At 38.1% G+C, this 27,295-nt stretch overlaps 1 protein-coding gene across 2 annotated transcripts; it reads left to right on the forward strand.

The window, feature by feature from the left end:
- Window positions 1-209: 209 nt before the first annotated feature.
- On the forward strand, window positions 210-25,933 carry VSTM2A (V-set and transmembrane domain containing 2A; the record flags this gene model as incomplete). Of its 2 annotated transcripts, none has more annotated exons than XM_080610325.1 (5): window positions 210-1,942; window positions 4,158-4,324; window positions 5,173-5,223; window positions 8,534-8,870; window positions 25,845-25,933. In XM_080610325.1, the coding sequence occupies exons 1-5, from the start codon at window positions 1,864-1,866 to the stop codon at window positions 25,931-25,933; spliced, it is 723 nt and encodes a 240-aa protein (XP_080466451.1). In that variant the 5' UTR covers window positions 210-1,863. The 2 variants fall into 2 exon arrangements, with proteins under 2 accessions (XP_080466451.1, XP_080466452.1); XM_080610326.1 differs by lacking the exon at window positions 25,845-25,933 and adding an exon at window positions 25,723-25,799.
- Between the last annotated feature and the right edge of the window lie 1,362 nt (window positions 25,934-27,295).

Raw genomic sequence — 27,295 nt, forward strand, 5'->3', positions numbered from 1 at the left:
TAAATTATATTTTATTTATTGCACTCATTTTTCACACAGAATTCTTGATATGCTTAAGATATGACATCAATGGAATAGACCATTACCATGGAAAAATGCCTCCCTTATTTTCATAAAGAAAGATGGGAACTCATGCAATTATAAAACAAATAAATGCTAAAATGTAGACAAAAGGATTGTTCTCCAGTCAGATGGCATTAATTCTGAGAAAGAAATCTCTGCAGATACATCAAATGTCTTGTATGCATGTAGTAATTTGAATGGTGCAGTAAGTAAGGTGAAAGTTACATCTTGTGCCATTGTGGCACTGCTGCACTCCCATTGCCAAGAATGACAGAACCTGTCCAGCTATTCATCTAACTGAAAAGCATATTGCCCATGAAGATAAAGTTCTCTTTAATTTGGTATGTCCTAAATGTTTTTGTTTTTGTTTTTTTCTGTGATTAGCAGTTAAGTTCAGCTATTTGGCAGTCTTAAGTGATTATCAGGTGCTCCTTTCAGATTCTATTTAGCCTTTGTGTCAGCTTTGTGAAGGTATTTGGTGCTTGCTTAGTGCAACAAGCACTTTCTAGATGGCTTCTTACTACAAACAGCACGATTATTTTAGTCAGAGAACTTCCCTCAATGCAGATGTTTTTTCAGGGTGTTTTGAACACTTAATACAGTCAAGGTTAGTCTCTTGCTTAAACATTACTAATACATATGTAGGAAGAAAGCAAGGAAGAGAAGGAAACATTCACTGCAGGAGGAAGTATCCTTTAATATGCTGTAAATACCTTCTCTGTTGTACATAAATATATATGTATTAGTGTGAATAATCTGTAGGATATCGACATCCATTTTTATCTAGCTAAATATTTTTCCATAGAAATCTATATAAATGCATGTACCTTAAGCATATTCTAAGTATCATCTCCTGTACCTGCCTTTTCAGACAAAATTAACATTTTAATGTAAGATGCTAGAAGCATAGTTATTCGGGGCAGGCAATACTGAGCGCAATAGGATTACTGAGTAACTATTTTCCTCTCTCAGACTCTGTAAGAGGGAGAGAAAAAGGAGAAAACAGGAACAGCTTAACTCACCAAAAAAATCAAACCACTGCATTGCCCTCCTAGCCACTGAATGTTTTCGAGTATAAGACCGAAGATTGCATCAGTACAAGAAAACCTCCCTGCTCTCTCTACAATCACATGCTGTGCACTATGCAAAAAGGAAAAAAAAAAAAAAAAAAAGCGCAGGTTTACCCCAGCGTCGGAGCCAGTAGAAGTCAGAGCAGGTAGAGAGGTGTAGGGAACAGACAGAGAAGGAAGGGTTAAAGGCATTATCGCAGCCATTAGAGGGAAAAGTTGAAGCAGTACAAGCACAGTAGACTTCTCTCTCTTCCCCCCTCCCCCCTTCTCTCCCCCACTCCCCTCTTCCCGAGCTGTATCAGTGTGTAGGGAGGGCAGTCATCACGCCATCCTGAGCAGCAAGAGCTGCCGTTGGCCGAAGCTGCCAGGTAGCTGAAAAAAGGCACAGAAGGCAGCTGATACCCACTTTTCAATGGTTTGTTTGGTTTTTTGGATTTTTTTTTTTTTTTTTTTTTTTTAGTCTGAATCTGGACTTCAAGCAACACAGCGCCTGAGACGGCTCATCTGAACCACACTGTATTGCAATACTCCCTCTTCCCAAAGAAAAAGACTCCACTGAGTAGCAGAATGCTGCCAGTGTCGCAGCTAGGGCTACAATACAGAGCCTTTTTGTAACACCTCTCTGTTCACGTATTTAGAGATACATACACACACTCATATATCAACTCTTCCTTTTTTGAGGGCATCTTTGGCTTTTATTACCCTGATGTGACTTCTTCTTCATCTTGGAATGATGGGGATCTTTCTAGCTTATGTTGGATTCATTTTCTTTTCAGTTATGTATATTCAACAAGGACTTTCTACCCAAGGTAAGACCACTTACTGTCAAATCCGTGTGTATGTTTTTCAATGCTAAAACAAACTGAGAACAGGATTAGGGGGAGGAGGGTAAGAGGAAAAGGAGACTAAAAGGAGGAAAAAAACCCACAGTGGATAGGAGATGAAGACACCAAGCATCAGGTGTACACTTAGGTTAAAAATTGTCTTTAAATAGGAACAGAAGTGAGAAGTTTCCCCAAAGTGAGAATAAAACAGGCTTCTGTTACTTGATTGCAAAGAGGGAAATAAGAGACACCTCGCAGAAGAGTAAAGGGCTGTTGGTGAATGGACATATATGTGTTTGGTTAGTGCATGTCTGTGTATGTGCATGTATGCATACAATAAACACCCGTGCGTGCATAATTATTGCATTCAGACCAAGTACCAGGTGGTTAAATCTGCTGCCTCTCTCAAAACATTGATCCTCCTTTAGTGCTGCCTCCCGTTTCCTCTCCTATCATCCTTCAATCCTTAGAGTCAGATCTTCATTTCGAGTCTGTGACTATCTGTATTTCACTCCCCCTCAAAAAAAAAAAAAAAAAAAAAAAAAAAGGAGGGGGGGAATAGTAAAAGGGGAGAAAAAGACAAAATCGACTTCTTTAAAGCCCTCACCCCCCGCCCCCGTCTCCTTCCTTCCTCCCTCCCTCCTCGCCTAAAGGCGCGCCTTGCATTTCGAGTAGCCCCAGCGCTGCAGGAGCCGGTCGTTTGGGACCTGGAGGCTCCTGCGACGCTGTCAGCACCATGGACAGATCGCGCGGGGGAGACTCCTGCTCCCGCCGTTTCCTGCCGGCATCTCCCGCTGCTGCGCTCGGCGGTGCGATCGCGGGAGAATGCCGGCAGCATCCTCCTCCGCGACCCTATACCGCTAGCACACACTGACCAGGAGGGGAGGGAACGGACAAACTAGCGAAAACAACCCCAACCAAACAAACTTACAAGCCGCGAATACACAAAATGCAGAGTTCTCAGTTTAAGCCGGTGACTAGCAAACGCTGACTGGGTGGGCGGTGGTGGAGGAAGAGGGGTGAGGGAGGTGGGCAGAAAAAGTGACACGGTAAACCACAAAGCTAGTAGCTTTGCTAAGTATCTGTTGCCAAGCACAAATCTAAAAGGAAAAAGAAGTAACACAGGCTACTAAATTATCCCACCAGTTCCAGGTTAGCTAGGAAGGCTAGATAAAGAGCAAGAAAGAGGGGAGGAGACAGTGAGCAATATTTCCTTCCCATCATAATACATTCTAGTCAGTCTGTAATGATGCATATCAGAAAGCAACATTGCAAGGTCTTTCCAAATTTTCTCTTCTTGAAACACGGGTTTTATTTATTGTGTTGTTTGCCTGTAGCCCCCCTCACTTGACTATCATGTTTCATTATGCCGCACATTTTTAAAGTGAGTTATAGGAAAGGATGAGACTGGTGCCCTGAACTGTGTCCCTCAGGATTAGTATTTAAACCTAACAGTGCTACACTGAAATGGGTAGATCCTGTTTGTCAAAGAACTGGGATACAAAGGTGAAGGTTAGCTCTAGAAGTGTCTACCAGGGCTGAGAAACACAAGATATATTGCTCCTTGGTCTGATTATGTAGGCAGAGGTTCTCAGAAAGAGTAACTAACTCAGGTAAAGCCTTTGAAATGAGCATTTTGATGAGCGGTTGTGACCTGTGCCTCAGAAGAGTGCCCGTTCCATAAGCTACGCCATCCGGCTGTGGAAGGTTTAACAATTTACACGTCCCCAGCTCAGCCCTACGAAATGCAATAAATCAGTCTGATCTCCTTTTTCCTCTCCCAAATTCGTCTTGCACAAAATCCCTCAGTGAGTCTAGTGAAATACTGCATTCTGCCCAAGGGTATTTGGACCTAATTACATGAAACTTCACTAGCCTATGGGAGCAACCAGGGCGGTCTACAGCATTTCCCACAAGCAGAACTTAGACTGCAAAGAAGGCAGATTTGTGCATAAGGGAGGAAAGGCAAAGCTGTGTATGAGAGAAATTCGGGGGGGTGGGGGGAAGGGGGAAGGAATGAACAATGTGTGGAGAAACTGGAAAATCAGGAAAGAGGGACAATGAGAAAAGAGATAAATTACTTTGAGATGCAAAATAAAAAAAAAAAAAAAAAAAAGGAGAAAAAAAGCAACACAAAAACCAGAGAATAAACAATGAGTGGTGTCAGGAGATCCCAACATGCCATGCATTTGTTTTGCAGCAAAATTCACTGAGTTTCCCCGAAATGTCACTGCCACTGAAGGGCAGAATGTGGAGATGTCTTGTGCTTTCCAAAGTGGCTCTGCTTCGGTGTACCTTGAAATTCAGTGGTGGTTTCTGCGGGCGGCTGAGGACCAAGAGGCTGGAGCTGAGGTGACAGGCACTCAGGTACTGATTTTCTGCTGTGGGATTCCCAAACTACCCAGGGAATGAATGCCATGGGAGAAAGGGTGGAGAGGGAAGGAGAGAAGGGAGGAGAGAAGGAAGAAGCAGAGGGAGGTTCTGGATCTCCCCAGAGACTTAATTTTGACCATGAACTAGCAGCACAAAAACCTGCAGAGAAAAATACCCACATGTCCCTTGGGATGGTGCCTTTGGTGCCTGTCACTCTCGGGATGCAGCTAGGGATGTTCACAAAACCTCACGGATTTCCAAAGTCTAATTTTTTCATTTTTTTTTCTCTGTTTCATTTTCCCTTCGGAAAGCAGCTGTTCAGAGACTGCTCCTTGTGGGATTTTTTTTCATCTCCCAAATGGCAAGATCCTACACGTGCCCTCCAATTTACAGCTGGTGCAGCCAAGTTGGCAGCCCTAACCGCATGCAGCTGCCACAGGAAGGCACACAGTTGGGAGCGGAGGGGGGGAATCAATGCTCCCAAGAAGAAGATAAAAATAAAAACCATACAACAGCACAATTTCAGCCTCCCGAGTGGGCAAAGGAGGCCATGTGCGCTTACACCGCCACCCAGGGCAGATCCTCCCTTCCCCTTCTGCCAGGGTCTCGGCGCTCAGCCGCCTCACGGAAGCCGGGTGCGAGGCGGGCCAGACCGTAGGGCTGCGCCCCCCTTGCCGCTCCCGGGGGTGCCCAGCTGCCCGCGGCTCTCCCCGGCACGGCCCGCAGGGGGCACACGCGGCGCACCCACCGTTCCCCGTGCTCCCTGGCGGGGCGGGAGGCCCGGGTCCGCGTGGTCCCCGGGCTGGGGTCTGGCCACCGACGGCGCGCTGCTCTCCCTGCAGGTGGAGCTCCTGCCCGAGAGGGACCTGGACAGCGACGGCACCAAGATCAGCGTAAGTGGCGGTGTGCGGCGCGGGCAGCCCCCGCCCGCCGGGCCGGCCCTGCCGGAGACACAGCCCACCCTGGGCGCTGCCGGCGGCCGCCCCAGAGCAGGTGTGGCGAGGGTGGTCCCGTCCTCCCCCCCCACCCCCGGGCATCCCCTCCCCACACTCACCGCATGCTGAAGCGGGAGAGTGGCTCCTCCTTCGGCTCCTTCCACGCCGGCCCCGGCAGAGGGTGCCAGTAGTGCCCCACAAAGCCTTCGCCCCCGGGGACTACGTGCATGAAGCGAGGTCCAGGCAGACCTTCAGCAGGCTCTGCTTCCACCCCATGAAGCAGCCAGCCTGCACCCGTCCTTGTACCTCCTGTTTTCATTTACCCTGGGTGACTGCTGAGCCCTCCTTAGAGTGCCAAAGCTGGGTTTAAGGCTGAAATTTGGTCGTGAAACTGTGCTTCCCTTCAGTGGAGTGTCTAAGTGTTTAAATGAGTGCTTTCCCAGGTTCGTATTTGCCTGGCAGAAAAAAGCTCATAGTCTTTGGACAAGACCTCCTCATTGGCCTCACTCTTGGCCACTGAAACCGTTTCTTAGGGAAGTGGGGTTCTGATGGCATTGTTACCAATATGATGTTTGAAAATTAAGCTAGAAAGCTGTCTCTACAAAATTATGAGCAACGTTGCTCCAACCCTTGTCCAGGGAAAGGATGCCTTACTCAGCAGACCTGTACCGTGTGCCAGGCACAGCCATAGCCAGCCCCTGACCTCAGAAGAGTTCAGACCCTCTTCCCTCTGCATCCTAAGTAATGTATGGTGGTGAGGTCTTGGTGTGGTGCTTACTGCAGTGGAAAGACACAGATACTTGGCAGATAAGGTAGCATGGGTATTCCTTTATCAGCCCAAAGGGGTTTTCTTTTTCTCATACATAATCCCTTCAGAAGTGCCTTTTAGCTACAGTCAAAGAAGTACCAGCAAAGCTTAAACCAGTGACAGAGGTGAAACATTTATGTTAAATCCTTTGCTGCTTTTCGATGCCTGCAAATAATTAACCAAGTAATTACATTGTGTCAAAGGGCATTTATAAGAGAGAATTCAAATACATTATATTCAAAATAATACATATTCTAGCCATTCTTAGACTTCCTATGATACTTTTCACCATACGCTAGAAACGATTTGTGATGTCGACTGTATCTTCAGTTCCATTAGTAGACTATGTTACAAATGAGGCCCACATGGTCTTTGGATACTATTCCACTAGATGTAGTACTGTAAGCCAATTAATTTCTTATCGATACTGGCCGTTCAAAATTACAATAGTAATCCATGAGGTCTGTGGCTCAGTAAAGGTTGTAAAGCTTGTCCCATTCTTCAATTTAAAAATCTCTCTCTCATTATGTATGGTAGTAATTCATGATGGGGTATTTAGCCAGTGTTTTTATAAGCTTGCATAAAACAGTTTAATTTTACAATTAAAAAAAAAGTCAACATTAGGTTGACAATCTAAATACACTTGTTATAAATGTAGCCTTCCTTTTTTTCCTCCTTGAAGGCAAACACTGGGTCTCTATTAGTACTACTGTCAATTATCTTCATGAAGAGGGGAGCAAAATTTAAGTGCACTTCATAAATTCTTTACAGAAATGGTAAAATATACTAAATGCGGTTTTAAGCTGTGCTGAAATACACTGCTTCTACTGGTTTTAAGCGATAATTAGGCATAAATTGAAAACATGCATACATGCTGACCACAAATTTCTAAATTCCTAAAACAAATTCTGTTTTCATTAGTGTTATGCAACACTGTTAACTTAGCAGATATTGCAGTGGAGCAAATTAACGTGGGATATGACCTCAAGATCCTCTTTCCATTCATATGAACTTTCTTCAATCCTTTTGCTGAATATGAGCTGTTCAGTAGAGATATATTATTATTGAATATGTTTTAAATAACTATCCAGCACTTTCCATGTAATTAATATTGCATTCGTTATGCCTGAAAGTATGCAATCCATACTTCCAACTCAGTTTGTCAAGTATAAATTTTGAGCTGGATAAAACACAACAGGCTGTAAAGTCCATCCAGTACCTTAAAGCAATAATATATTCACAATTATTGCTCTTCAATTTATCAAGCAGGCAGAATAGGTGCTTTGCCAACACTGGTAACTGCAGCATATCAAGCTAGCAGAAGCAATATGTTGTATAATCACCAATAACACTTCCCTAGTTTCAGTTGAACAGTTCTCCATTTTCATGGTCTACCATATACTCATCACTGATGTTTCCTCATTGCCTGTCAGTGATACAACACAAAGCCACATTTGCATCCATAAACATGTAATGGTGGATGTAAACCAGGTTCAGGAGTTTCTTCAAAGCTGAAGTTTTCTGTCTCAGTAAATCCCTTTTAACTGGCTTCCTGTGGGGCAAGAGATATTAATCAAGATAGAGAGTAATAGACAATTAATTAAATATAAATTCTCTGAAGTGATGAACATACAGAAAGGAGTATGTATTACCTTCCCTAATGCATCTTAATAGCTATCATGCATTTCTGGATGCATAATTTACTCATGTGTATTTTAATTACATGTGACAAAAATAAGTTACGTTACCCTCAAATATTAAAAGCAATTAAAAATAAATCAGGAGTTATTTTAGCTGACAACTTTTAAAACGATCTTGAATATGTGCTACTTGAATATGTGCTGCAGAAATATGTGATTTCTAATAAACCCACCTCTATAAATGAGACAAAAGGAACTACCTGGCACAAGATGTCTTGTTATAGTTATTAAACAAAAAATACCAAAGGTATGCCTGAATGAGACAAACTGAATGTCAAAGATCAGTTTCCTTGTAGTGGAGACTACAAGCTAATCCAAGAAATTGTTATTAAAGAAGTTTAAATATTGGCCAACATTTCCAACAAAATTGTTAATGCACAAGTCCAAAAGCTGAATTATTCAATAAAGTGAACTAATTGAAAAGGTTTAACTGATGAAGTGCAGAGATATCACATTTCTGTAAGAAAGCTCATAAAGAGTCTTCATGATCTTAAGTAATTAATTGGAATGAACATGGTAGTTTGGGTTGTTTGTCTGATGCCAATTAGCCTTTCAGAGCAAACCATCTAAACAGTTTTACAAAGAAGATGTCACATCTCCTCATAGATACAAATAATCGTGCTCATCCCTGATGAAACTTCCCTGCAGTAAGCACAATTACACCACTGATTAATTTGGCACTACATTGGTAGAGTCTTTCCAGAGAACAACACCTGACAACATGTTTGTTTGTTTGTTTGTTCTCCTGGCAAATTTGCAGACAGTGAAAGTACAAGGGAATGACATCTCCCACAAACTTCAGATTTCAAAAGTGAGGAAAAAGGATGAAGGCTTGTATGAGTGCAGGGTGACCGATGCCAACTATGGAGACCTTCAGGAATACAAGGCCCAGGCATTTCTCAAAGTCAACGCTAACAGCCACTCTCGGCGAATGCAAGCCTTTGAAGCATCTCCAATGTGGTTGCAAGACATGAAACCTCGCAAAAACATCTCAGCAGCTGCTCCAAGTAGCATCCATAACTCTGCCAATCAGCGTGCGCGTGCCACCTCCAGCCCTGAAGCAGCAGCCAAAATTCCCAAGCAAAGTCCACAATCAGGTATGGTAAAGCATTTTGAGCTTTCATTTGATTGCTTACCGACATGTAGAAGGAGGCTAACTCAGCAAGGTAACCAGGAATTGTGACTAGGAAGAGTGTGGTGGTCATTTATTCCTCCTTCTTTCTGGCTTTATTCTTCCTGCTATCTCCTTACTTCCTAAAACCTGAAGAATAAGCTTCTGTGCAGAAGAAGCGAAAAGCCTTAAATTCCTATATGTGGATTTTATCTCTACTGGCTTTATCCACCTGAGTTTAGCTTTTTAATCAAAGCTTAGCTTTCCCTGTAGTGTGTGTAGAAACAGAGGGGCATGTCAGCGAATGACTCATCTCATTTTAAGATGGCTATGCATGATAAATTAAATAAAACTCCCATTCAGAATTGTTTCTTCGTAAGTTAATTTACACCAGTCACCTAACATTTATATCTCTAACATTTGGTAAAATTAACCTACTTCTAGTAACAACCCTATTTTCATAAGGAACTTGACTTCTAAATCTAAGCAGACATTAGATATACCAGATTGTTTCTCCCTTGTATAGGCATTAGAAAGATCATGGGCTCATCAGAGAAAGTGTGCTTCTCATTTTCAGCTGCTTGACCATTAGCTTTGGATCACGTATCAAAATGTCAGTGCCTCAATTATCTGTCACGTAGAGACTAGCATACTACTAATTTTGTTTGAGAGATTTTGTACAACACGGTATAAATAACCTGCAGGCAATATAAGTCTGCATTTTCTACATTGGTACAGTAAAATTCACAGTTATGTAAAGGTACATGAATATATAGGAGGTGCAGATGTTGACCACTGTATGACTGCAATAGAGAGATGGACAGGATAAAAAACTAAGACATGTTGTAGATACTCAAAAATCCTCTGGAAAACAAACTGTGCAGGTTTAAGGGTTTCTGGATTACTTCTGCTTACACTGAAGGGCCATTATAAGGCAGATCAGAACCAAGCTGAACATATATATAATGGAAACTAATCTCGTTTGTTCTGATGCATCATTTTTCTGCTAGCAAATGCCATCTCATCAAAACCAAAACTGGGAATACAACAAATTTCACAGCACACCTCTTGTGAAATCACTTTAATCTTGCAGGCATACTATTAGAAAAACATTTTGATAAGGAAAGTACATTTCATTACAGATTGGAGCACTATGATTATTCATATAAAAATTCTTATTGCTACTAGAGAAGATGATGCACATACCACCACTATTTTACCTCTGCATACAGTTTTCAAATTTATTTATAAGATACATTCAGTTCTGTTTCCCTGAAATGAAGCCACTTTCATTTTTTAGCCCTTTCAAAAATGTTTAAGCTGTTAGAAGAAAAATATTTCAATTGATTTTAAATCATCATTCTACTATGACTTTCCTTTCAGAGAAATGTATATATTGCTTATTTTCCGCTGGACTCATACATTTCAAAGTAGCAGACTTGTCCATAAAGTGAAAACTCTGGTTTCTCTTCAGTTCTATGTGAAATTAATTAAAATAGTCACAAGTCTATGAAATATATAGCTATAGACTATACTGCATTGCAGCCAAAGTGTGCACAAACCAGCTAATCCACTAAATCACTTCGGATATATAACTGAATCCATAATATTGTTTATGTCTTTATTCCAAGCAATATCTTGACTGATTGCTGGACATTTGTTACTTGAGAGGTAGCAGGTTATTACATGGAAAGGTCCCTGTAAAAAAAAAAAAACAACATCCATTTAAGAGAAAAAAAACAACATAGAAAAACTTAATCTCTAATTTTTTTCCTTGAGCAAAGATTACTGCAGATGAAGTACAGAGAAGCCAAATCATAAATAATTTTAAAATTAAACAGATTAAAATATAGTTTATTAATTAATTTGTTTTACTATGAAGCACAGATTAATGCTATATTCAACAAAGATGAAGCTCATCTACTGAGGAAAAAAGTGTGTACCAAGAATCTATATTAGGCTTCATTTCAATTTAATGGTCACTTGCTACACAGTAATTATTGGTGGTATTTTGATGAACATCAGTTTAACTCTTGAGAACCAAGATTCACTTTCCTTTACCTGAGAAAATCTGGTCTTAATTTTCCAGCTATAGTGAGATCTGGATTTTCACTCCATCATACACTTGCTCTACACCAATAGAAATACACACAGGAGCACAAGTCAGTGAGGATTTTTAGCTATATGTAACTTTGAGGAGCAACTTTAGCTAAGAAAGGAAAGACATCAGTTGTGAGACCTCAGAAAAGCAGAGAGGAGGTGTCATAGCCTGTAATGGTCTTTCATTTTATGATATCACGAATCAACACAGACTCCTTATACTGTTAAATGAGAAACTCTTCCTTCTTCAAAATCATGCTAAGTATATACATGTGCACCAGACTGCTGTGTGATTATGTTACATGTAAGCAATGTATCCATCCAGCTTAGAACAGAGAAACATGGTTGAACACAAATTTATTACTGTTAACCATGTTTCTATTTGAAAGACATACAGGGTGATTGTGATGTATTTGCTTATGTTGAGTAATACATTGATTTCAGCAATACTGTTTGAAGAGAGAAGTACTATTAACCATAGGTAATTGTATCAAATATTCTCCAATATTAGAGAGCTAGCGTATAGCTATTGGCAAGCAATATATTTTAATTCCATGTTCACAGACTACTGCAAAATACATTTACAGCAAAGGGAAACATGACACTCCAAAATTATTTGGTTATCTGTATTCAACTATGTTTTAAGAACTCGGCTTCTAATATAAGATTGACTCTGATTATATGAATATTTTGTCCCCAAAATTTATTGTTGAAGGTTGCACTCTGCTTAAATCCTTCAATCCTCAAGCACACCGCAGAATTTCACTTTTTTCTTAATAATAGATATTTAATAGGTTGTTTAGAAAAGCAGTTTACAGCCACTGCCATTTAAAAATATCAGCATTTCCCAACTGAACAGATATTTCTGCCATTCTCTTTTACATAAAAGTAAGAATATCTGTGATAACTATGACGGAGCTACATAGCCAGGTCTGATGAAGTGATGTGAGGTCCATACAGCGTTTTGTGCTGCTCTGAAAAGTGCTATGTGAGTGTAAGAGATACTTGTTATTGTTCGCGTAATAGAGATCCAATACGAGATGAAAGAGCCAAAGAGAGCATCTCTCACAGACAATCTTCAGATAATATACTGAGAAGCACTGAATGTATACCTCAAAGTCAAAAAAGTCAGGAAAGAAAGTCAAAGCTAACGCTGCTTGACCCTTTAATTTCATATTCATGGGTTGCAGCAAATGAATCAAGTCATCACATCTTAAGAGGAATCTGAGCAATTTGACAGGCTAATCTACATATATCCAGAAAATGTCCTATGTAGGTGGAGTGACAGACATTTTTCCCTGCATAATTCATAGCAACGTATCTTAATCCAAAGGGGAAAGTACAGAGTTCTCACAGAGCCTTGTAACTCTTAGGCAATGTTGCAATTAACTGAGGTCCAAGAATCCCAGTAAAAGGAAGCTAAATAATCTACAGGCTGTACCAAATCTCACTGTTTCATGGATATAAATCTAGACAAACTTTGCTACCTGCATTCAAGTCACTCAATCTTTATAGCAACACAAAAGGCTGCAGAATTTGATGTGCTGAGAATGTGTATATCCCCCAAACTCATCCTGTTCTGCCAATGTTCTGTTAAAGCACTCAAAGCCATTAGTTGATTTTCAGACTCAAGATCAGGCTCAGGGAACTCAAGAGGAATTAGTTCCAAATGAAGAAGTGACATTAGGTTCATTTTCTGACTGCCTACACACAGACTCCACATTTCCAGCAATTTTTTGTTCTTTCCTGATGTGACAAATTCAACTATGTGCCAAAACTGTTCTTGTGATGATAGCAAAGTTGCAGTGAGTGACTTGAAATGGAGCATAAAGGAGAAGGTGGCCCTTACCTAAGACCAGGATTCTTGGCATCATAAATCATGCTGAGAAGCTGAATATCAGGTGTGAAAACAAAAGAAGAGGATGAAAACATATTTCTTCAGTCTGATGATCCTGATAAACCAATGACATTCCTTCCAGATTCTATTATTAATTATCTACAGAGTCCAGGAATATTTTATCAACATACTGTAAGCACAAATTTTATGTCCAGTTTGGAATTGTATGGAATATAAATCAACTTCTGTGATTTATTTGATTTTGGTTTGGAGTGTTTTGTTTGGTCTTTTTTTTTAATTGCTCTTTTATGTTACTTTTCCTCTTAAAGTGAAGGGACAAAAAGTCTGCTCTAGCCTGCACTATGTCAACAGCCAACATTACTTCTTTCTTCACTAAGAGAAAGACTTTATCTTTGGTGGCAGGTGTTTCTGAAACCATGAGGCTGGGAGCCATCAACCATTACTGTGATTGTTGAACAGTCAAGTCTCTGTTTCCTTAGGACTACATTAAAGCAAAAGACAAATGATGGTTTTGTTCTTCTTGTTCTGAACCTTATTTAGCCATCCTCAGAAATTCTATCAAAAGGTGATGCAAGGTCTATCCCATGTTGCACCTGTATACACTACAATCTCTGTTTTTACTTGAAATTTACACTTTGGTTCTCTCTTCCTGCTACAAAGCCGCTTCACTTTTTTAGGTTCTCTGAAATAATGGAATAAATTATTCCCATGGTAACCAGTGTATCTCTATCAACCAGTTAGTTGTTGACCTTGAAACAGTAAGCATCTTCTGAGAAGTGCTAATGTGCTCCAAGTAACTTCGTTGACAAAGCCAGGTCTTAACAGCAGCTAAACACATTTTTTTAGGCCAGGACTTCCAACACAGAATGAGCTCACTACTGCCCTCTGTTTCTTTCAAAAAACCCACATCTTAGTTTCTTATGTGTGTGTACTTCTGATAGAACCAAACACATACAAGTATTTAATGTCCTGTTCCTAGTGTTTAGTAAAATTGAACTGTTTTCGGCGGATCTGCAGTTCTAACTCCTATCACAAGCAAAATGGTATCTACTTTTTGTAACCATCCTTCACTGCCATTGCTGACCACTGATACTACACCACTGTCACCTTTCTATTATTTTCTTTTCCTCTTACAAAAACACAGGTTGAGGAATTAAGAACAGAAAGCACTCACCAACCAATATGTGTTCATTATTGTTGTTCTACAAGTTTTAACATCTCAATCCCAGATGCCCATGCTAGACTGGGTACTGGGTATGCTTAGTTTGAAATATCTTCTCTGAAATCAGAGGTATTATTTTCATCCTTAGTTATGCCCGTGGTGAAGCATGAATACTGAATCATAGAAGAATATCACGGTCTTCTCAGATTTGTCGAAAAAGTCATGGATTCTGTTCTTAAACATACATCTCTGCTGTAAATCGTATTCCTGTAAAAGTAATGGCGTTTGGAAAGAAATTTTAAATAACCTTAGCTAATCACAAGTAGCGGTAAGAGGGAATTTGAGAAAGCAAGAAATGGCAAATTAAAAACAGCTTACTACAGGAAAGGGGACTCCAAGGCAGATTTCCATTTTTAGAATTCAAACATAGCCTGGACTACTCTTGAGCAGTTGCTTTTCCAGATACAGTACAGGTTATATGCATGAAAACATGGAAAACTGTCTTTGGATACTTCCCTAAATATTTGCCTCCTATGAAACCAATCCAGAAACAGTGAGGACAGACACAGCAGGAACTAAATGCACAAAGTTTAAGAAACTCATTTTACGTTTTCTCCATCTACATTGTTGTTTATCTACACACATGTATATTGAGATCTTTCTTATTCTTTTAGTAACCTTATCAGTATATTTTGCTGTCCATCTGCTACTGCTGCACGTGCACTTAATTATGTCTTTTCATTTGTTTTAGCTGTTTAAAAACAGCTAAAATATGAACCTTTCAGACTCACCTTACCTTTAGAACAAAAGCAGTATATAAAGATCTGGTAGGGGACCCCACAGGAGTTTCCTGAGTAGCTGATTTATAGTCATTCTGTTCTACTTGCCCAATATAACTTTCTTAGGTAATTAACCACTGGAAAAACTGCAGATGGGCCACACAATTTGTAAAGAAAGAGAAGAAAAGAAAGGAAGGAAAGAAAAATGGGAGAGGAAATAAAGCTGTTTTTGAGTTGTTTGTCAGTTCACTCGAATTGTTTTTCACTGCTACACCATCAGGTAGCTTGCCCTGGGTAACTGGAGATTGTAGCATACGTGACAGGGCCTGCTTTTGAAATAACTGATGAGATTTCCTTGTTTCAAAACACTACCTATTTGTTAATTGACACATATAGAGCAAACCAGAGGACGTTTTCACCTGTTTCTCAGATGTGAAGCAGGAAGTTTCCTGTCTATGGTGCCTTAACTTCATTATGAAAATCTTTTCCATCACTTAATGAGTAGAATTATCTGCTGGTTGGAATGGATACAACTCTGCTGAAGCCAAAAGAATGGCATTCATTTACAATAGTAAAAAAATTTGGCTCAAGCATGAGGATGAAGATTAATTCTCCTCTGCTCAGAAAGTGAAAGTGAATTAAAAGAAGAATCTAAGCTTTACCCAGCTTGTACTCCCTGAAGAAGTTTAAGACAGTGAAGCTGTCTGGGAGCAGAATGAAGGCAAGGAAAATACCTGAAAACTTCTATTTTCAGCTCATTCAGATTCAGGGGCATTCTTGGTTGTGGATTTTGTTGCTTCAGGGTTTTTGTGTGCTTTTCCTTTAACTTTGATCAACTTCTTTCTAGTCTTTATCTTTGAAAACTTAGGCTGGACTAGCTAGAAGGCTCAACACTCTTAGTATTTTCTTATTCTCTGCACAGGGATTTTCCATTTGATTAAATAATTCATGAGCTTCAAAGATAATTCCAGACACATTACCTTCTTTACAGCCACAGTAATAATCAATTAATCCTGCTTTGCTGATGATAAAGCCAGATGTCATTTGTAGAGCAGCAGATGATCTTCCTGGTTGCCTTGTGAAGGAAAGACTGCCTCAAACCCTTCATTTTATCTGATTGTAAGGAAGTTGCATCATACTTTTTGGCAGTGCAACTTGCTATCCTGCCTGTGTGTGGGTGATCCAATCTGATCCAACTCAATGAAATTGATCCCCCCACCTACTAACAAATGCTGCTGTGCTGGAACAAAGCTGCCTAATGTGCTGAGGACAATAAAAATGTGAAAATTAGCTGCCACAGCCAGTGCTCCTAGTGTATCATGCATACTATTTATGTGTTCACCAACAGCAACAAAAACACAGATAGCAAATCTGGATGCAACTTCTGCTGCCAGTCCTATTTCTATTGTTGTTATTCCCTCAGATACTGCTGTTGCCTATGACACTGACAGAAGCTTTTGGCCACCAAACCACAGCCTTAGGGCTATGATAACTATAATAGTGACTTCTACACAATTACAGAAGATGGTGTATCCATCTCCAGTTTATTCTGTGCAAGTGAAAAAAGAGTTAAAAGGGCAAGATATTTTGTCAGGGAGCAATAATAAATCTGTCATGAAGCCAAGAGCTAGCAGTAGGTCTTACGGAGAGCTAGATATTGAGATAGTTCAAAGCTCTTTAGTAGAATAATACTGTTTGAGAATATGGCTACATCTCATTGTGCTTGTCTGAAACTCTGCCAAAATAACAGGTCGATTACCTATTTTGTACTTTGAATTATTCACATGCTTACAATATGTACTGATCTGCAACCATCTTATACTTGAATAGTCTTTGAACAACGATTAATGATGTTCCATGATGATGATTGATCACACATCTCAGAATTATGGTGAGAAAGGTAAAAAGATCTGAAATCAAAGTAGAAAAATTGAAGCATGTAGAATGAGAAGGAGATAGAATTAATACAGGATTTGACACAAATACTTAAAGCTTCCTTCTCACAATCCACCATTTTAAAACTAGTACACTGTGGCTGTGGGGGTGATAACATTGCATTTATTTTTTTTTTTTTTGTGTAGCGAAGATGAAGGCTCTGACTTGCGAAATCTGTTTCAGCTCTAATAGTTTAAAATGTTGCCCACCCAAAGTCCCTGTCTTGCCCCAATCAGAAGTTATTGCCCCAAGCCTGGATGGCAGAAGGAAATAGGTTCCTGGTTGAGCAATAAATTAAGCCTCTATGACATAAGCCTCTATAAAATAAGACTCTATGACAGCTGATAAACTAAACCATTGGGTTGTTGGTAAAAAAATGGCATGGGGTTTGCTGATATCACTCCTACTATTGGGGGGTTAATTTTCATAAGAGGAGGTGGTAGAGAGATGGAAACACTATCATTTTAAACTGCTCCAGCTTGAGCATTAAGAGCTCGTGATTCATAGCCCTTAGACAGAGGAATGTTCTGTTAGTCAGAGGCATTGTTCTAATCTCTATAAAGACTGCATTATCCACTGGGCAAACAAAGGATCAGAAGAATGGTTCCTGACTCAAAACACTTACCATCTAGGAATCAGACAGAAGAAAACATACTTATCCAGTCAAATGGGTACAGATAAATGGGAGCTTAGCTGAGTACCATAAAAATACATTTTATATAAATGATAAAAATAGATCAGGTTGACCGTATGTCAAACATAAGCCTAAGCAGTGTAAGATGTGAAAAGAGAGAAGGGGATTGAACGTCTCATGCTGAAATATTTACAAAGAATTGTAATTTTCCTTCTTTTTATATTATAATACCCCTCTCTGTATGTTTTTATTGGTATGACAGTGCTGTTGAAGATGATAGAGTAATATAAAGTATCATCACACTCAAGATTTTTTTCTGATAGATGAAAGGATGAACAGGACGCCAAAAGCACGGGACGAAAAAGACAAGTTCAGTTCTATTTTTCTTCAAATAAAACTCGTTGCAACTTAATGGCATCTTACAGAAACGGCCCTGTTAAGTTTAATTACAATGTGGCATATATCAAATATGAACACATGTATACATATTGCAAGAATGGTGACCAATTTGCACTGGAGCCACACTTGGTTCCAACGGCAGAAGCAAGTTTCTAACAAAAGAGTCAATTCAAGGATTTTTGTTAACAACCTAAATTTTTACCTTAATTCAGATGGATACAACTTTATGCAAGTAAATAGATGAGGATGGATTATCACAGGACAGTCACAAAAACTGCATTTGCTTTGAAATCAGCCATTTCACACAGATAAATAGAAATGCACCAGTTTCTATATTTTCCTGCCACACATTAAAAAAAAATTCTAAGACATTTTATCTGTGGTTTGTAGGAATAAGTTGAGAGAGAAATGTGCCCAATGCTGATAAGACCAGTCATAAAGCATACTGCTACTGGTTCTCAATACCAATTAACCAATTTAGGGCCTGCATTTGCTTGAGCTTGCCTCTACCCCCCTCAGCTCTTAGCTGTTGCAACGGACACTGGGTATTGGACTGCTTCTCACACTATTTTTATTTAAATAGCTAACACTGGTGTTTCATAGACTATTTGCAAACATCTCTCTTAGCAACTCTTTTCCCAAAAAGTACTCTCTTACTGAAATAGAATCAGCTGAAGTCAATGCATTACTTATACACTTAAAGAGATACTCAGTGTAAAAAAACCCAACCAACCACACACAAACAAACCCACAAAAAACCAAAAAGACCTTCAAAACTTTGCAGGCTCAAACATCAACTAAAGGGAGGAGGAGAATTAGAATATTTGCTACAAATGTCTGATGCCTGAACATTTGTAACTGGGAGACCCAGGTAGGCAGAATGTCATTCTCCTAAGAAAAGAAAGTCTGTCAGGGAAGTTTGAGTATTAAAGCAAAAAAACCTTCCACAGTATAATAAATGTATAGTTATGGAAATAGTATAGTTGTACAGTCACTAAACAATACACAGACATCAAGAACTCACTATATCCTTGGCTGAACACACAAAATTTGAGGTAGCTAAGCACAAAATACAAGTTTTAAGCTACTAGAGGGAGGAATATGCTTCTGGGTATATCTAAAGCTGAACTCTGTGTGCCTTAGGTTCAAAAATCGTTTTAACTCTGATATGCTCACAAGTATCACCTGCAGAGACAATTCAACTATACTTAATTTCACCAAATACGTACCTAACTTACTGCTACTTTACTACTCTAGACTTGTTTATGAGAGCATCACATGAAAATGCTAGGTACATTAGAATTTCAGAAGCTGATTTTTTTTCGAGATAGACTGTCCAGATAGCTAGGTTCACTCTCAGTCCTAAACAGCCTAAATAAGTTTCCAAGAAGCATAAACATTTGAACAAAACTTAGAATCACTGCTTGGAAAATGGGTAACACTCATGAAGCCAAGGCAAAACTGTAACAAGATTTCCTAATCAAGCTAGTATGTAAAATGTTACTTAGCCCTGAACCACTTACTAACAGAATTTAAACAAAGCTACAGAAGAAAGTAGAAGGAAATGCACTGATGACAGTAGAAATTGTGAATTACAGGATAAATGACATCATAGGAGAGTGCAAAAATTGCCATAGAGGTGTAGTAAGCCAACTACACTATCAAGGCCATCCTTCCTGAAAAACTGTATTCAAACTATGCAGTGATTTCTTGACTATTTTAATCAGAAGAGTATGAAAATCTATAAATGTTGATGCACTTCCCATTTACCATTCCTGCCTGTTCAAGGTTAAAGGATGACAGGGTCCAATCATTTTGATAATTTCATTTTCATCTTTGAGAATGACAGTAGAGATCATTTTAGCTCCTTTATAATGCATGATGTCCCAGTTAAGAAGTCTGGTTCTAGTCAAGTGGTTAATGAATTAAGAGATGGACAAGAGCAGTGTTTGAAGAATTAAAAGGAAACCCATGACTCTCAGATATGCTGCAGAGGAAGAACAAGATTTAAATGTTTCCCTAAGTATGTGTTGATGTAAATGATGATATAGAAAGTGGCCTGAACGTAAAATTCCATGTTTGTTCACACCAGTGTACCCATAATTCTACTTTTGTCCATCATGACATTGTGAAATTGCAGGAAATCAAAGTCTCACTCTTCTTTTTCCCTTCATACCTTATTATCGCTGTATAGATTTACTACATCTTGTCCTGCATCACCACCTGAAGCCAAGTATCATTTTACTACATGCTACTTGTATTTGAACTCTCCTCAGGTTTTTCCTTTCCCAATATTTCCATCTCAAGTTTGCGTTAGAAAGTGGCTTTAGGTGTAGAATACAGCAAGCTAAAGGCTATGACTTGGGTTAGCCCAGAAAGAGCTTCAGGAACTCTGAACTCAGTACCTCAAAACTCTGGCAGAAGTCTCTCCTCTACTCAGATTTGGAAAGTTGCCACTTTCTTTTGCACCATGACAGGACTGAACGCCTCGGTTCAACTGGGCACCTTACCTAGTGAAAGCTAGGGAATAACCATCCACCTGGGGTTCCATCCCTCTTCCACCTCTGTTCTTCTGGACATCACTGTCAAAAAAGTAACACACAGCAGATGACCAGAGCTGCATGGTGGGTGCAAAGTATAAGTAGGCTTCAGGGAAATTCAATACACAGCTTATTCTAAATTTCCATAAATTCAGATGCAGTAGTTTTCTTCCAAAATGTAAAGAAAATCTAAAACAAAACAAACAAAAAAAACCAGAAAAGCCCACCCCAAAACCGAAAACCCAAAACAGAAAACCACACAAAAACCAACCAACAAAAAAAACCCCCCAAAACCACCAGAAACAAAAAAAAACAAACAAAACAACAACAACAACAAAAGAAAAAATTTTAAAACCCCACAAAAGCCAGAACTTTTCTTCTGGTGTGTAAGATGAATTTCTTTGCCCTGGGTGGTATGTTTGCCAAAGACAATTCACACTATTTTAGGCTGACTACCGTACAGCTGATGAAAAAAAGTGGAAGTCTAAGCAAAACTGCTTTCCTTAGGAGGCTTGAATATGCTACTTACTGCTGGTCTTTTGTCATTCAGTTCCCCGAAATCAAACACAGGTGATAGAACCTTAAATTGCACAAGTCATTCCGCTGAGGAGGAAAAAGGGGATCTTATCTTTGTGGAAGGGAAATTTTCTTTCTGAGTGTGTGTATGTATTCCAGCAATATAGGAGAGCTATAGGAAACACTGATTTCTTCATTTAGAGGAATAAAAATGATAGCACTTGGTAGGCCAGAGAGGAAGAATCTATTTATTTACGAAAGACCTGTGAAAGACATATTCAAATCAAACTTCAAATAAAATCAACCATACTTGGTTTCATCTGTTTTTATGGATGCAAAACTGCAAATGTCTTTCAATAAATCTTATTGTTCGTTATTATCCCCAGTAAAATTAAGGCAGGTATTTCATTAATTTTTACTTACTTTACATGGAAATAATATAAAATTATGTTTTCATGTGATTTCTGCTGTGGCTCACAAGGAGGCTGGTTCAAATCTAACACTAAAAACAAATCTGAGTGTTGCAAAATAGCAAACCAGGTATTAAAGATGGAAAATATCAGCACAAATTCCTGAAAAATAAAATTTCCAATGTTTCAACACCCCTGTGATTTTAGAAACCAGTTTTACAGCAAAATCAACTCATATTCAGCAGAAGCGGAATATATCCCCCCCATATATATGCAAGGATATTTTGACATCATGTGATACATACAGAGAATATAGGATAGACTTTTGTGTGACTGGCTGTATTTCTGCTATACTGGTCAGCCTAAACCCAGGACTTTACTAGGCATTAGTCTTCCATTGTGATCAGAGGCTTACTAATTAGAGGAAACTCATGCATACCCTCACTCAAATGTTTATTAAAATATTAAAGCAGTGTTGTTGAATTCACAGGTTTTTTAAGTTATTTATATGAATATACACTACTCATTGTAAGAATAACTGTAAGAATTAAGGCAGTTTTCAGACAAGCATTGAGGCTCAGAAGCATGCAGAGGATAGCTTTATCAGTTAGGTTTTGCTAATAACTTCTTGCTTTATTTTGCACTTTGATGCTCTAAAATTAATCTCATTAACAGAACAAAATTGATGTTTAGCTATTTGGTGCAGACACTATGAGCCATGAAATCTGGTTCAACATCTGTGAGACAGATTATTTTATTAGATGACAGCCTTCCAATACCTAAAACAGGGCCTAAAAGAAATCTGGAGAGGGACTTTCTACAAGCGTGTGTAGTGACAGCACAAGGAGAAATGAATTTAAACTGAAAGAGGGGAGATTTAGATTAGATATTAGGAAAAAAATCTTCACTATGAGGGTGGTAAAGCACTGGCACAGGTTGCCCAGAGAAGCTGTGGCTGCCTCATCCCTAGCAGTGTTCAAGCCCAGGCTGGATGGGGCTTTGAGCAACCTGGTCTAGTGGAAGGTGTCCCTGTGCATGTCAGGGGGGTTGGAACAAAATGATCTCTAAGATCTCTTCCAATCCAAACCATTCTATGATTCTATGATCATCTTAAACACTGAGATCACAATTATTTATCACTAATGTTTTATCTATGTTTTCCTAGCATTTAAGTAAATCATGTATTTGAATAAATCACAGTTGCAAAGAGCTTAATATCATTAACTACTCTTTTATGCTGCTGCACAAAACTTATCTTGTGATCACGTGTTTGACAACACAGAGTTTTTTTACAGGAGAAGGTTGAGTATTTCATGAACATTTGTTCTTTTGGATATATGTCAGTGGCAGGAAACAAAAGACAACACATGAGCATTTATATCTCACAGGAAGCATTTAACTGGATGCCATTGCTGACAGGTCAAAATATGAAAATCCTTAACCCATATATAAAAACAATATATGTATACATATTACCATTGTTCGACCAGGTTACTGTCTTTGAGGGTAACATAGTTTAATCCAGTGTTACTGATCTGCAGTAAAATTTCTTTTAGCTCTCATTATGTTAATTAAAAGATAATGTTATAAATGGTGGGGAAATGAGTAATTGATTTAGCAAATCCACAGCCATATCAACAGATTTTTACTTATATTACTGTGCTCACCGTTACAGTGATACTGTTTAAGTTCTGGTCAGAAATGTACACCAAAACCACATATGCATGAAATGTCTGAATGTGGATACTCTGTGTTTTTGAGAAATTTGGATTCTGATCTGTACTTTGCTTCACACTTGAGTCTAAAAATAGTGAAACTAAATCTTTCATTTAAACACCCTATAACTTTTAAATTCACAGTCAAAATGGAAAATTCTGCCTATTTCTGGTCTTTTAGCCTTTATCTAGATGAAAACCAAAATAATAGAGTATGAGCAGATATGACAGAATAGAAAAAGGGAAAAAAACCTAAAAAGGCTGTTTTTTGCTTTGCTATGTTATGCTTCATTTGCAGCTTTCACCCATACAAAACCTGAAGAAACACTTGGGTTCATAAAAGAAAAAATGCAATTCTTTTACATATCTCCAGAAAAAAAGAAAGCTAAATATATTTAAACTTCAACTGTATTTCATAATGAATCGCTGAAAATATGAGAGTGCACTTCATCGTATATGCCGCTGTAGAGCATGCAATTATAACATGTGCCCTGAATTGGAGGAAAGTTATGATTTATACAGAACCTGAACATTATAAATAAAAAGGCTTCATGCTTATGCAATATATGACCCCTAATTTGGAAATCTACAGATTGATATATTGAAAAAAAACAAAAGGCAAACCAAAATAAATATCAAAGAATGCTTTGCCTGCAAATATTACGGTGCTGCTTTTCCCACAGCCAAATAGTTTGTCAAACCTATTTTGTATCATACTATTTCTCTTCCACACATTATAGCTTTCAAATTCTCAAATTATAATGCCATTAACAGTTAAAAAAGCTCTTATAAAAATATCCATGGGACTCTACTGACTGTTTATCCTTATTTGCGTTGTACTTATTTTGTGCAGAGGAAATAGGTCTCCAAAGACCTCTTTGGAATTGTCTTGAGCAGTATTTCTCTAGTTCAATAAAAAAAAAATAAAATTAAATGAAATAAACCAAGTGAAAATAATTCAATACATCATTAAATTATCTAACACTAACAAGGATTCTAACTAAGTTCTGCTAACTTAGGGAAAGAAAAGCCTTTTTAAAAATGTGGCAAACGACAAATGTTACATCTTGCGTAAATCATAGAACAAAACTATGCTGCAGTAAAACCAAACACAGAAATTGAACTCAACCATTGGGGCAAGATTATAAACACTATCTGTATGAGAACAACCACAGCAAGAAGTTACAACAAATTTGCTTATGACCTAATGCAGAACAAGTGTTTTGAGAAGACCAGCAAACTACTGCAGTGTAGGACAGGTAGGGTAGCACTGTCAGATGGGCAAGAGAAAAGTAGGCTTCCCACTCCTGCCTATGTTCAGTAGGAAATAAGCTCACAGATCCCTTGGACTTATTTGAAAATCTTAGCAATGTCTTTGAGACATGTTTTCATTTAAATGTTAGTATTCATTTAGAAATTCAGTTCGCACATGGATAATTGAAATATCACTGTTGCTTAGAAGCTCTTGTGTATGTGACAGAGACTAAGAGTCTTTTATGGCAGCTACTATGTATGCAATGTCTCAAACCATGTATTTGCAAACTGAAGCAGTGTTCAGAGATCTGGGATTTAGTTTAATCCCCATTTTTGAAGGGAAAAATTTACTAAAGACAGGAACAGAAATATTTCTTGCTACACTTACAAACATTGTTAGTGGATACAGAGAAATGTACAAATGTTGTACAAAACATCTGAAAACTTTAAAAAAATGAGCATTTGCGTTGAGTTCTTTTTGGTTTCATTGTGTATATTTTTGATGAGAAGATAAATGTACTTATTGGGGTTGCAATGGAATCCTGCATTGAGTTTAATATAAAATTCTTTACAAAAACAGCTTATACATGTTTAAAAGATTTTTTAAAACATAACCAGTTGTTAAAAATCCAGCATTATTATGGACTGCTTATAACACATTATTACTTTGTTATAGGATTGATGCCTGTACCCATCAATAACATTCATTCTTTTCAAGTATGCAACACAGCTATAAAAATCTATTAATCATGCATTAACCTGTTATAATACATTAACCTGTTTATAATTTATTTATTCATCTATTCATACTGTAACCAAATTAAATTTATGGTTTTCACCTCAAGTAGTATGTATAAATTTGAATGTAATTCTTTATGATATAGGGAGTTATCAAGTGCTGAGACTTGGTAAGACACCTAAATAGCTATATCCTTGGTGTGCAAACATTTGAGTTTAATTAGTCTAGTCCTGAATGTTTTTATTTTGAAAACATACTTAAAATATAAAGCCATGGGTTTAGAAATAATTATATGTACCATTGTTTTAATAGATTTTAAAAAGAAAAAATTATCTATGGAAACATAATTTCTCAACAATACTCCAAATTTTTTAGCAATCTGTTTCCCCCTTGTAAATAGCACAGCCATTTGCCAGTATCTCCTCTGTTTTACATGAAAACACTCTAGCCAGTAGATGACATTTTTGTTAGCAGCTATGTCATGTTGGAAATGATTTTGTAAAGAACACTCTGAGATGGAAGGTATTTGGGTTTGTTCCTCTTGGTATATACAGTTTTTCTGGATAATGTTTTAGAAGACAGACAAGAAACAAAAGCAAAACAAACCAAAACCAAACCTCCCTGGGACTGAAATACTTTGTATGTGTTGTTATTTGCAGTGCATGCCAAGACATTCATGGGCACCAGAGCCAACCTGGCGAGCTAATTAAATATATAAATGTATGTGTTTAAAACAGCCTTATAAGGAGCATTGGAAATCTGCAAGATGAGCGAATATCTTATAACTTCTTCCGCAGGTGCGAGGATAGCTACAAGCCATGGACTTTCTGTCCTGCTTCTTGTTTGTGGCTTTGTGAAGGGTGCTTTGCTTTAATCTAAAAGTGCTGACTTTTTCCAATATCACTTTCTCTTCTTAAAGCAAAGAGCAAATCGCCTGTAAAATCCACGGAGCGGACAGCAAAGTTGACCCTAACCTCCAACCACCACTCTGCACCCAATGTACTCTAAATCTCTACACAAGGAGCACCTTCTTCAGGAAGTACAAACAAAATTGCTAAATAAATAAAATAAATAAATAAATATTATAAAAAGAAGAGGATACCACATGTTTTCTTGATATATCTTATTTTCTTTGGCGTATCACTGATCTTTCATTTGAAGAGAACTGGTGTGATGTAATCAAGCATTTCGTAACAGCAAGACTTAGTTTCCTTTTCTTTTGGCAAGGAGAAGCCTCATCCTTGACTTCTCAGGGGTTGGCCTGCGAGTTATCAGTATTACAAAATTAACTATGGATGACATTTGGTTTCCTACACTGAAAGAACCGTTCCAGCCTGGAAGCAAATAGAGGCCAAACAATGAAACAAAACATTGTGGTTTAAACATCGACACCAATAAAACACCCCACAAACTTTATCAAAAAGCCTTTTGGGTTTTGGTTTTGTTTTTTTTCCATGAGGAATAAGGAGGAGAAAAAAAAAAATAAATCTACAAAGCAGCTAAGCAGACTAGAGGACGTTGTTTCTGGAAAAGAAATTAGGCTAATTTTCTTTAGATTCTTTTTTCTTTCAAATATTATTATTATTATTTTTACCCTGTGAGTTTTTTTTCTATCTTCTTTTTGTTTGTTTCTTGTTCACTGGTGGCAACTATTGACTTAGGCCAACCCCTGATGATTGCGTCGAGGTTTATATATATATATACATCTTTTTTTCATTTTTGGTGTGTGTTCTATATTTCAGTGTGTTTTCTCTAATTTTGCAACTCCTGTATATGCAAAACTAACTTAAATTCTGTAAATTGCTTACAGTCTGTGTGATATAACTTCAGAGTAGACATACTTTGGTCCTCATGCAAGCCAGTTTTTAATAATATCTGTATGTCATGTCACCAATAGGCATCTTTATTTCCTTTTTTGACAAAACATCACTTTTTAATTTGTATTTCAGTACTGTGTGGATTTTGTAAGACATACCTTCACTTCCAGTGGTTTGGCCCCTTTCAGCCCTCTGTTTACTCTGTAAATGCACATTAAAATTTATTATGGTCTCTAGACAATGAATTATTTTAGCTTTGTGTATGTTGTGTTGGAATTTAGAAGATGAAAGCTCTTTTAATTTGTGATGTTTGTGGAGGATGAAGTGATTTGATCACTAGAGACTGTAAAATGCAGGTTTGCAGTCAAATACTGCATGTAAAGAAGGTTACAAGGGGAAAACAGACAAATAAATAAGAAAATGGCTTAAAGGATATTCTTTTGGTAAAGAGTTCTAAAAAAGTGAATTTATTACACTGATAAACTATGTTTGCATCACAGCTCCTTCTACATGGCCAAAGAAGCATCTTTCTTTGCTTTTTCTGGAAGTGGAT

Source organism: Psittacula echo (genome assembly GCF_963264785.1).
Source record: "Psittacula echo genome assembly, chromosome: 2".
NCBI lineage: Eukaryota > Metazoa > Chordata > Aves > Psittaciformes > Psittacidae > Psittacula > Psittacula echo.